Below are 12784 nucleotides of genomic sequence, written 5' to 3' on the forward strand. Positions count from 1 at the left end.
GCGCGTTCCAGCTACTATATATATTCAATATATATATTGAAAAGAGGAAAGATTTTCCAGGGTGTTAACGAATGGGCTACAAAACTGCTAGACTTATTATGAGCATTTCCTCACCAATAAAAATACATATTATCAGGAAGCATAATTAATAGACCACTATGATAGTTTAGCTGAGTAGGTATCGTTTAGCACAATTATATTATTCGACGGTTAGGTACAAACTGAAACTAACGCTACGTAAGTTTTATCCGCTGCCACTAACTTCGTGACCACAGAGAGACTAGTTTCGTGACCTTCCTGTATTTTCCGGCAAAGGGGTCACGTCACGCCTCGCATCACGCTTTACGTAATTCGTAACTAGTTTCCACTCGCGGCTTTGTCCGCGTGGAATTAGGACATTTACCAATGATTTTGTGACTGTCTATTCTTGTTTTATCCCAAGCGATTAAATTGGGATAACGAGGTATCCTAACATCAAAGTCAGCTTATACACGGTCTGTGCACCAAATTTCATCTAAATCCGTTTCTGTAGTTTCAGCGTAATTGACGGACAAACAAACTTTCCCCTTTATAATACTGGACGCTCGCCCCGGCTCCGCCCGGAAATCAGGATTCCTGTTTTATCCCAAGGGAGAATTTAATAGGGATAAAAAGTATCCCTATCCTCCAAGTCAGCTTATACCTGGTCTGTATACCAAATTTCATCAAAATCCGTTCAGTAGTTTCAGCGTGTTTGACGGTACAAACATCCAAACAAATAAACATTCGCATATACTCCTATAGAAGTATATGCAACACTAATATTATAATATTAGTGTGCTTAGTCTGCTTGCTTGCCGCCGACATAAAATTACGTAGGTATGTTAAGATTTATTTGAGAACCTTGTCATTGAGGTTAAATTAAAAAAATGTTCATTATTTTTTGCTGTTCAGATCTCTCGGCGAATTAATTTATGTGTCCAAAAGTTTTTATTAAAGTTATTATCCCAATGCGGACGCTAATCCAGCCTTCTTCATTTGAGTATAAATTAATGCAACAAAACGTTTTTTATATATACGCTAACTCTGGCTTTATTTGTTAAAAATACCCGCTTGCACTAAACTTGTCTTATATTTTATGGTTATAATTTTTGGACCCTGAAATTCAACCGGTTACTGGTGCGATCTTCTAGAAATATCGAATGGTTGATAATGATATTGCTGAAGAATGCGGTAGGTATAGACACTGTAATTATCATAATATACATGTAATAGAACCACTTGTACGGTCTACATTTAAGGAACTATCGTCTGTGTGATAATGAGCTTCTTTGAATAAATCTATAGCATATAAACATATAAGACTATTACATGGACATCCGTGTACCTTTACTGATATAGACTGTATTTTTTTTTGCTTTGTTTAGAACTTTCGATTGGGTGAACGGACTTTGATGATCCTATTTTAAATGGAAGTTGTGGACTTTCTATGTTCCTAATTTAAACAGGGCCTGTTTTGATTTGGTCTAGCACTGACATTTTGAAGGTGGTGAAGTTTTTTTCATTAAAATAATTATGTAGTAACTTAAATAAAACAATTTTTTACCGTCACTCACCACGGGATCACGTTTGTATGGACGAAGTTACGGGTAGGCGCTAGTGTGTGGAAACTTGTGCAATTAAACTCTTCAATAACCACTACAATACAAAGTAAAGCTAATTTAATTATGTTTATGTATTTTAAATAACGTCGTTGACTTAATTTTTGAATTAATTTAATATTATATGAAGAATGTATTATAAAATTGAGAAAATCTTGTTTATTATCAAAAAAAGAAAACATGACAAAAAACAAACCTCTTCTCATATTATTGCATCAACCAATTACCATGTTTGAAATATTAAATTGAAAAGTTTTCCTTAAACTTGGAAAAAGATGATGTACGATTAGAGATCGATTACGCGACACAAAAACCTTGGATAATGCACGAAAAATGCTCGAAATATCCACCAAATTTGACAGAAGGTGCATCATTAATGACTGCGTCAGATAGAACGCGTACTTAGCGCATCAGAACGCATCATGACGCCGCGCTATGACGCCTCAAGTTCACTGTCAATCCATTGAACCGATCAAAACCGACAAATAGTTTGAGACTCGGGAAGAGAGGACTTACTATAGTTTTTCGTACCAATAGTATCTAATACAGGTAACAAGCAAAGAAGTTAACCTACATTTATGGGCATAACAAACTAAACTATCTCAGTATCTGCAACATAAGCTTTTTATGTATGGCTCCCCCACTCACCGACGAAACACAGCAGAATGTTATTTCACGCCGGTCTTCTGTAGGGGTGCACTTTCCCGGTGCGAGCTGGCCCAATTCGTGCCGAAGCGTGCTCCATTACCACATACGCGCTTACCATCAGGCGAACCACCAGCTCAGTTGCTCGCTTTGACATAAAAATAACTTCTAAATACCACAAAGTTCCGTCTTAATAAAGTTGGTTTATCAGACTTGGCATTGATATGCATACGAAAATGTATTGACTTATTTGCATATGAAGGTATTTTATTACCATCGTAGTAAAATATCCTGGGCAATGTTGAATTCGGTTGAAAAGGTAACAATAGCAATGGCATAAAACGCGAGTTCGAATCCCGCCTCGTGTTAAAATTGTTTAAAGAACAGGTTCTTTAAAAAATTCTCATTTATGAAGCATTTCAATGCTATAAAACTAAAAATTAAAGGTATACAATTCCTAGGCATTTAATACAATTCCTGGGTTTCATACATTTCCGGTAACAGTATTAATTATATTCTGAGGATACATTGTCTGCGACTTAATCCCACTTCAACTTGCGAGTTTTGATAACGCGAACGTTCACAATTTATTTCATCTTTTATGTATCTGTTGTTCACTGCATTTTTGCCGCCTTTTTCTGTAAGTTTTATTTTTGAATATTGCATAAAATCGAAAGATTTAGTCTAATTTATATAAGAAAAAAGTAATAATTAATGTTATTAAAACCTTATTCTAACCAAATTTCAAAAGATTAATTAAATCAGACATTCATCAATATCCATTTTTGTCGAAAAATCCTTTACTTTTATACTTCCTTAAATTAACTGCTTTCCACAAATAAATTACAATACTAATTATAGGTAAACATATGGTAGTCAAAAACATATCAAACCCAAGTCGTTGCTTTTCTTCAATCTCGTATGTTTTGATATTTTTATCGAAAAATTTGAATTTACGCTTTGCGCCATCCAGATTAAATAGTAGATATAGAGAGGAGGAGATAATTTGCATTTGAAAATTTGAATTTGAGGTTGCAAAATCAAAAAAGCGCGCAACAAAATTTATTTTGTGTCGCGGTGACACCAACAGGCCGCGCGGGCGCCGTGACCCTGCACCTCGCGATCGACCCCGGGGGCTTATTATTAGTTTGTGATTAATAACAATATATTGATGTGAAACAACAACTTTGTTGTACGCCCGACCCGAGCCCGAGTGGACACGGGACAGCTGGTATAATATAAATGTATATTTGTAGATTTCGAAAATACGGATCGAATCATAGCTATGTCGCCCGGATGACATATTTAATATTCCAAAAGTTATGCATGAAATTGTAGTATTGTTTTAGTTTTCTTTGCCGATCTGTAACAAGACCACAAAAGCTAGGTTTCTATTTAAAACATTCAACGAAGTTTAATGTTTTTAATAAAAAAAACCATCAAAGAGACAATGCGTTCGCAATCTGGTATTAGGAATTATTTTCAATAAAGAATTAAACAGGATCATAGGTACATTCCATATCAATCCGAATAACATCATAATAAGTCAAAAATACGTTCCCATCACAAATAATGAACTACTATACGTTTGTATGGAGATATCTCAAGTCATCGGTATATTAATACCACACCCCTAGCCGTCGAGGCGTTCGGAGTTCCCTAAACTGTCCATCATCTTCATCACCAGACTCCTTACGTCACAAACCACCTCGAAGTAAGGATGTCATCAACAGAAAAAAAATCAAATCGAAATACAAGGTAACTACTTTGCTTTTTTTAGACACGCTTTCATTATTATTTTAGCGTAAATATCGTATCTTCTTTCTATTAATTCGCATTCATAAAATTAAATCGGTATCCATTATCCCTGAACCAACTAGCCCCTGTGTCCCCTAACGTGATAAAAACAATTTTTCGATATTGAATTTAACTGCGAACGTGGACTCCATTGACCTGAACGATAAATATAGATAACAATAATTAAATAATTAATAAACAATGACTGTGAGAAAGGAGAATGCATCGGCACTATTCCATTCCCATAGAAAATCCGCGTGAAATAATAGCATGACAATATGCAGTGTTTCGTACGGTGAGTGGGGGAAACGGAAGGTCATATCCTTTTCCTTACATTTTCCAGTCCTTTCCTTTCTTACATTCATCAATCCCTACCGTTATCATTTATTTAAATCGGTATTGCAGAGGCCATGGACCATCTCCTTTGTCGACATAAAAAAAAAACAAAATAAAGAGCTCACGTTATTTGCAGTTTTATTTGCGTTGTACACTAGCCCCTCGTCTGTCAATAACTAAGGTCACTGTCAAAGCTAATTGTCAGATCAATATGGACATGAGATGTTATACCGCGCTAAACAGTATCCAATGTGACTCTCGAGCCTCTTACCTAAATAAAAAAAGTAATACATTGTACCATAAAATCATTCCACATTTAAATATAGACAAACAATTATATGTCGTATTACAAGTTACTGGATAACGCGTTTTCCCTAGTTAACACTAGATTTTACCAAATACCTTTTATTAAAACTAGAAATAACAATTGACTAATATATATTTTTGATAAATTTCAATGAAATAAATTATCAATTTTAATTAAATTCGATTGCATAGGCGGGCTAACGGGTGACCGATTTCTATTCTTTAAAAACTCTCATTTCTAAAGCATTCGAACGCGTAAAACAAAATATTTAGATTACAAAATTCAATGAAGTTACTGAAGGATAAATTGAGTGATAAAAAACTAATGCTATGTTTTCCTCTAGCTCTGAGACGACCCAATCAAATAACAATTAAATCATTAGACGTTTTAATAATGCATTGTATATTTAATCTCTGCGTCCGTACAACAATCGACTATTTATTAATCCTCAAAGATACGAACATATTTGATATTTTTATTGCTTTTTTATTGCTTATATTTAACATAATTTACAAATGGCTTAAGCTAGTTTTAGCAATTGACAGGTCATGTACTTACTATCCTCTAGTGTGATAAAAAATTTCTTTATTGATATGTGAAGATATTTTAATAATTACAAAACACATTATTTATATTGAGATCGATCATGACATGTGAAAACCTGCCGCCGGACTTCTTTATTTTTAATAATATTTATTTTTATAACGTACCTACCTAATATTCAGTCATACCAGCTATTCATCGCGGCTTCGCTAGTGGTACATTTATAGCCAATTTCACTCAATGATGTCGCAACTATCCAATGGGGAAAGAAACTTTGAAATCGGTCCATCTGTTATTGCGTGAAAACGTTACAAACATGCAAAATCACAAAAATACAAAAGTTGCCTCTTCATAATCTTAGTATAGATGTTTATTAAAAATAAATAGTTTTTAATCATTACATACATATTTCATTGAAATTATATTTTGTTCTCAGATAATGACCAAGAAAATCAATCCAAATCAAAGTAAATGCCATAAATTAACGAAGAAAAATGGTGAGTGCATGCTGTAATTAAAACTCTGTTTATTTTTTTGAACCAACTTGGAGAAAACCTTATTCATGATAGAGCGCTCTGCTGGTACGTATTTAGCTGGCACTCAGGGATCACGTATATGTACAATGGTCCAAGAATTTTTGATAGTCGTAGTTTCTGAGATTGGCCCGTCCAAACAAACAGACTCTTCAGCTTTAGATTTTTAGTATAAAAATCCAATTTTTATCCAATTTTTCTTTAATTGATAATTTTTTTCTGTGATATTTTTAAAGTAAGTTCTCTCAAATGTTTATAAAAACATTGATTTATCAAATATTCATATGTGTGTAATATCTTTAAAAAAGTTTCTTGCGATTTCATAAAAACGTATGATAAAAAATAATATGGTTAAGCTTTTAAGTTAATAAAGTTATGTTTTTATACAAAAAACAATAAATACGTGATGAAATTAGTTATTGGGTACAAATTTAATCTATACATATACATGGTGATCTAATATATGAATAGGTAATAAGTGAAATTAAATTAAATCGTCAATTCTTCTTACTTATTATGAATTTGCTTTCTCAGAGGCCCACGTGGCAGAAGAGTTTTCTACCGACTTAAAAAATAAGAGACTTTCAAGTCTAGAACAATATTTATTTTCTTTCTGTTTGTTACCTCATAGTAATGTGTACTGCTTAAACCGATATTTATGATTCTTTTTTATGTGAAAGCTGATGCGTTACATGCGGTCCCATTTTAATTTAGTCTCGCTTTGACAGTTTGTAGAAGGCGATTTAGAATTTTTTTAACCATTAAAATAATTATAACTGTGGTAGTCGAACACGCTTCGGTTTGAATTGGATATCTACCATATATGTGAGTGGGGGAGCTGGTGGCCTGTACCTTGTCCACACCCTTCCCAGTACTTTCACTTTTAGAAGCGAGTAACGTTTGTGGAGAGGCTGTAAAAAACGAACACAGTAAGCCTGCAAGATTAATTTTACATCAATTTTAACTATCACCTATTTATAAAATTATATTCCAGGCGTTGTACTGTAATGTTATAATTATATTAAGGCACCAAAAATTATCAAATTTTTTTCGTACGCAGACTACGAGTTACTGGAAATAAACGATCTCAACGTTTAATGATGATGATTTCAGTTAAAATTGTTCTGTACGCTGTCATCGGCTGCATTGTCTTTTGCTTGGCAACCGCATCTTATTTAGTGAATCCCATACATTTGACAGCACGTTATGTGAGTACCTACTTATTATCCTACTAATATTATAAATGCGAAAGTTTGTAAGGATGTGTGTGTGTTTGTTGCTCACAAAAACTACTGAACCGATTGCAATGAAATTTGGTACGCAGACAGCTGGACAATTGGAATAATATATAGGCAACTTTTTATCCAGATATTCCTACGTGATACGGACTTACGTGGTTGGAACCGCGGGTCGCAGCTAGTCATCTATATAGATCTAGTTGTCGAACGCCAAGTCTATGACTCTCAAATTTGAGTCACAGACTAGGAATTCGACTTAGACTTAGAGACTACACCCAAAATCTTAGCTTCTGAAACTATGTAATGAAGCAAATACAGAACTGTTTTCGATATAATCAGTTAATGATAATTAAATAACAAAGCCTATCCTTGCTGTTTCTTTCCTTTGGTGATTTTAATTTAATGCTATTTATTCTAACTTGTATTTCGAATTGTTAAAATCGTATAAATACATACAGGCGATCTTGAATTGAACAATTTAATTAATAAATTCATTATCCACATTATATTTTCCAGCTCATGCGAATATCAAAGGGTACATTAGTATATAATTTATTGAAACAAGAGGGTATTCCGGGCGCATACGTTTACACGTATGTTTTTAACATAACTAATGCAGAGGCCTTCATAGCTGGAGTGGATAGCAAGCTGAAAGTGGATGAAGTCGGTCCATTTGTTTACCAGTGAGTGTTTTATTTTAAAACGTCTGTTTTCTGAATAAATAACGTCTGAAGTTCACACCATAAGATTATTTGATGAATATGATCACATCGGAGCTATTTAGGAAATGCATGAAATAAATAAAAGTTTAAAAAAATATTTCATAGTTGTAAAGAATTTATATTGTCTAATTAATTATCTAAGATAACTACAAACATTATTTAATAATAGAGTTATATTTACACCTATTTGACGCACACAGTCAAGTATAGATTAAAAAACAGTATTTATTGTTAATTCCAGAGAGTATCGCACCAATACAAACTTCCGACTCGACGAAGAGACGGGAACGATGTGGTACACCCCAAAAATAAACGCCCGTTTCATCCCCGACATGTCCATCGCGCATCCCTCAAATGTTAACCTTACTATGCCCAATATTGCTATGCTGGTAGGTTTATTTTGACGTTCTGAGGAGTCTTTTAAAACATTATTTGAATTTGCTACAACTACCATTTAACGTGAAAAAACCTGATATTTATTAATTACGTATTCAATTACTTATTGACGAATTTAAATAAATAAATAATTGCAATAATAATCGACAGTCCAATTTGATATAACGTAGTTTTCATTCGAATAAAAAATGAGTGAAATAAAAATTTAGGACCTTGTAAGGTCTTCAAACTTCGAAATATTGATAGACAACGTTAGAGTGCTAAAATCACTTGATTTAAAAGTCAGAACTCTCTGTACTACACAGAGTAAAGGTGAACCATTCGAACCACTTTATAATCGGTGGTCAATAATTTGAATTCACAAACATAAAGTTATTTTATCTCCATGGTCCATTTGCTTGGTAGAAACATAGGAAACTTTAGGGAAATTTATCAACAATTCAATTAAGATACAAATTAGGTCTTTAAAAATATTTGCTATTAAGTACATGAATAACAGAAAATTTCCTTTAAATTTCCCAAGCGTCATACGATCAAGTTTTTCCCAGACTATATCATCACTAGTTTCCTCATACCCATATTGGACTCGGCTGGCCTACAATGTAATGGTCAACCAACTCCACTCCACCTCCGTCATGAATGTTGATGCAGACAGCTTCCTCTGGGGGTACGATGAGCCCACCATTGCTATGGCACATACTATTCTACCCGGCTGGATTAACTTTGAACGACTGGGTGTGATGGATAGAGTAAGTAATATTATGCTAGGCTTGGTCCAAGGGTCGCGGAGGAATTCTAACAAGCATCCGTGGCCCCTTCACTTATGTGGCTCGATGGAACACAGTGGGGTTTTATTCGGTAGGAATCTGACGTAACCCACGACCTCTTCTCATGGGGCCATGTGTATCTATGCAAAATTTCCCCTTTTCAAAAAAAAAAGGGCTTGGTCCAAGATGTTCTAAGTAGCTATTGTAGTACTATGTGTAACTATGTACCCCCCACATTGTGTGATTGGTTATCTTGGACCAGCCCTATCGTATAATTATAATAGAACTTCACTTCACTTCAAGTAAGTTCGTTTAATTGTACAAATATCGTAAACTAGCTGTGCCCCGCAGTTTTACCCGCGTATCTACTATTGATCTTTGGATAATTTTACTTGCGGTTTAAATAACAAAAATACACTCGTTTTTATGAAGATATATATTTCGTCATATTTTTGTTGTGTATTATTACATAAATGTTTTTTTTTATCCAGCTCTATAACTCTGGAGATATGATGTTAGAGCTAGGTGCGACGAATGAGGACAAATTTCTGATCAAGTCATATAATGGAGGGAAGGGGATCGATGCTCTTGGATACAGCAATAAAAAGTATGTTGAATAAATGTTTGTTTTATATAAACTCCGCTAGTTTTGGGAAGTATTTGCTAAATATTGAATTTTGTACATATCCGATTATCTGTTTTTTATTTATATTCTAACCTTAAGAAGCTTTTACTTGGCCTAATTTAGCTTCTACATATTTACTTCTCAATATGAATTCGTCCCGGATACCAAAGGTTTCCAGGTTTCGCGACTTAGTGCCCTGGTGTTGTGGTCTTCAACTTGAAGAATGTTCTTAGACTTCGTATACCCAACTGTGGCGAGGTCGATCAACTGGCCGTTTACTGATCGGCTTCCTCATATAAACTCAGATTGATTTAACTACTCACTACCACTCTATATAAAAATTCATTATATGACTTACAGAAGTCATTGTAACACGCTCGAAGATACGTATGAAGGTATCGCCTACCCCTCAGACCTGACGAAAGAGAGGCCACTGCGCGTCTTCAGAAATGTGTTTTGTCGCATCTTAAATCTCAAATACCAAGGCACCAAGACGATGGACTTTGGTCCTGAAGTATATAAATACACATTTAACAAGGATGTTTTCTCTAATAATACAGAAAACGATTGTTTATGCACCAACCTGAATTGTGCTGGGATAACGGATTTGTCACCATGTTTCTTTGGTAAGATAAAAAAAGATTGTTAAAAAATTACATGTAATCTTAATGTCTTATACTGTTAGAATTAATTTAATTTAGATTTTCTAGCCATAAGCCATTTTCGAGATGTATAATTGTTATGGGATGTCATCTTCAATGACTAGAAGAAATTGAATTAATTATTTAAAGTTTCTAATACTATCATTTACGCGTAGCACAGGCTGAGTAGTTACCCTTTTTACCACCACACCAATTAGTCATAAGTTCACCTTTTTAATTTTAATTTAACATTATGTGGTGGTGTTAAATAAACATTCTTTCTTTCATTTTAGGCCTTAGCGTAGCGTTATCTAACGCTCATTTTTTACACGGAGATCCTAAAATATATGAGCGTATCGAAGGTATAGCTCCAGATGAAGCAAAACACGGCAACGAGTTTTTGATAGATCCTGTGAGTTGCTTTGTGTTAAAATTTACGGAAAATACTAAAACATGTTTTATTGTATAGCAATACATTTGATTGCTAGATAGACGCCTTCTGCACTAGACTATGCCAATAAATTTTAAGCTTACATTAAAAGCAAATTAGTTTTTTTTATTTTATGATAAATGTATATTTACTAAATTATTATTGATGAATTTTGAGGCTCATTTACCAGCAATTTCATATAAGAGAAATCCATAGAGTATTTTGTGAACATAATTAAATTCGTATCTATCAATTTAGGGATTTTTGGAGGATCATGGCATGTTTTCAGTTTCTTCAAATTATTATATTTTAAATGCTGAAGGCTGAAGGCTGAAGGCCAAAGTCCATGTCTGGTTTATGCGAAAGTTATTTTATAGCAATGGAACAAATGTATTTGACTTGAAGACTAAAAGTTTTTTTTCCTATAGAAACTTGGTGCCGTTCTGGACACACGGTTCACACTTCAACTCAGCTTGGTTTTAGACGATCTGAGCTTCAACCCAATCGCTAAACCTTTCTCCAGGATGATCATACCAGTGAATTACTTTAAAATTGTGAGTTAATTTTATTTAAGACCATAGTTAAGTTATCATTAACGTAACACTATTGTTTTATTATTATATGAGGAGAAATTAAAAAAATAAAATAAAAATCCGATATGACAGGGATAGGTTTTACATCTTCCATAGTGTGGCTATTTCCCTAAAGTAATTCCTGCCAGATACATTTGTCACATAGGTATTCACTTCTATTCTGAGGATGTAATTTTCTTCCGTGACATTTATCACATTATTACACACATTATTCTCGATATTTTTATTGTTAACGGAATGGAACTGAATTCATTGATCTAATCCACTGAGCCCACACCGTAGCGCGGGGATAGCGCTGGGGGCTTGGCCCCGGGTAAATACGAAAAGGGGCATCACGAAGCGCCATTAATTATTTCGGAAAATATAAAAATGTAGATGATCAGACAGAAAGATAAATAGACATACGGACAGCGAAGTTTTAGTATAAGGGCGTGTTTTGCCCTTCGAGTACAGAACCACGACAAGGTGCGGCGTGTATCCAGACAGCAAATGATTGCCTAATAATAATAATTTCTACACCAACCAATTAAAAAATAGTCTAATAACTGTATAAAATACATATTACTGCAATATTTCAGGTACAGCCCGAGCTGCCACAGGAGACCAAGACCAACTTCTGGATCGTCTACGTGCTCGCCCCATACATTATACATACCATAGAAATAATCTTAATCACCACGGGTGTAGTACTAGTCATCCTTTCAGCTAGACTGTATCACTCGTCACTATTGGAACAAAAAGATATAAAAAGTAATGGTAAACAAGTGAGACCGTTGGTAGACACCCAGAAATATATAAATTTGAACAAATCTAGTGAAAAACTTGCAGGTTTAGCGTCTAGGTAGCAGAGATTTGGATGGAGGTGCAGAATGCATTTAGGAGAAGTTTCCTTGACTGTGTTTATATTGAATATTGTATGAAGCATGAATGAGAATTTGATAATTGCATTTTAACTTGTCAAATTTTAAGTAATCTTAATTACCAGATTTTATTTTTATAAGGTCATAAAATGAAAAACCTTTTTGTTTTGATCAAGTAGCTTGAAATTTTTAAATGTTGTCAATTGTAAATATGTATTGTTTGGTTTGATGTCTTCTTTGAGGAATAATTAGTAATTCGTTAATTCTTGTAATAATGGGTTTTAAGATTAAAGAAATGGACGTTTCTTATACAGTCATTTTTTGTTGATTTTTTTTTGCATTGTTTTACAATTAAATATAGTGGGTAAGTCCGTATATTATAAATAGTACCTAGTAGGTATATTATTTAGTCACATTATAGTCATAAATAATAAGTTAAAATATAAGTGAAATTGGTTGGTAAAAATTAAAATTACTCATCAAAAAATGTTTAGTATCGTAAATTTTAAGATTGGCATTTAAATTAGAGGGTTTATGATTTATTAGCTATTGGTTTAAATGATTTATAAAAGTTAGGATTAAAATGAAATGAAATGAATAAAATTACATTGTAATAGCAGAAATAGTTTGTTTTATTTAATATGTAAATAGTGAACTTGTCAAATTCAAAAGAAATCATATAAAAATCCTATAAAATTAGCAAAGCTTAGG

The 12784-nt window shown here is 33.5% G+C and overlaps 1 protein-coding gene across 1 annotated transcript; it reads left to right on the forward strand.

Moving 5' to 3' along the window:
- Nucleotides 1-4283: 4283 nt before the first annotated feature.
- Nucleotides 4284-12058, forward strand: LOC119839453 (scavenger receptor class B member 1-like). The gene is made up of 9 exons (XM_038365718.1): nucleotides 4284-4289; nucleotides 7556-7722; nucleotides 8003-8150; nucleotides 8706-8906; nucleotides 9416-9531; nucleotides 9910-10175; nucleotides 10484-10602; nucleotides 11049-11174; nucleotides 11792-12058. The coding sequence occupies exons 1-9, from the start codon at nucleotides 4284-4286 to the stop codon at nucleotides 12056-12058; spliced, it is 1416 nt and encodes a 471-aa protein (XP_038221646.1).
- The last annotated feature ends 726 nt before the right edge of the window (nucleotides 12059-12784 follow it).

Source organism: Zerene cesonia, chromosome 3 (genome assembly GCF_012273895.1).
Source record: "Zerene cesonia ecotype Mississippi chromosome 3, Zerene_cesonia_1.1, whole genome shotgun sequence".
Taxonomy (NCBI): Eukaryota; Metazoa; Arthropoda; class Insecta; order Lepidoptera; family Pieridae; genus Zerene; species Zerene cesonia.

Excerpts from the sequence above, each read along its gene's own strand:
- LOC119839453 (XM_038365718.1), top strand. Across the intron at positions 8,907-9,415 it reads GACTGGGTGTGATGGATAGA|CTCTATAACTCTGGAGATAT; the intron begins GTAAGTAATATT and ends TTTTTTATCCAG. Across the intron at positions 10,176-10,483 it reads TTTGTCACCATGTTTCTTTG|GCCTTAGCGTAGCGTTATCT; the intron begins GTAAGATAAAAA and ends CTTTCATTTTAG.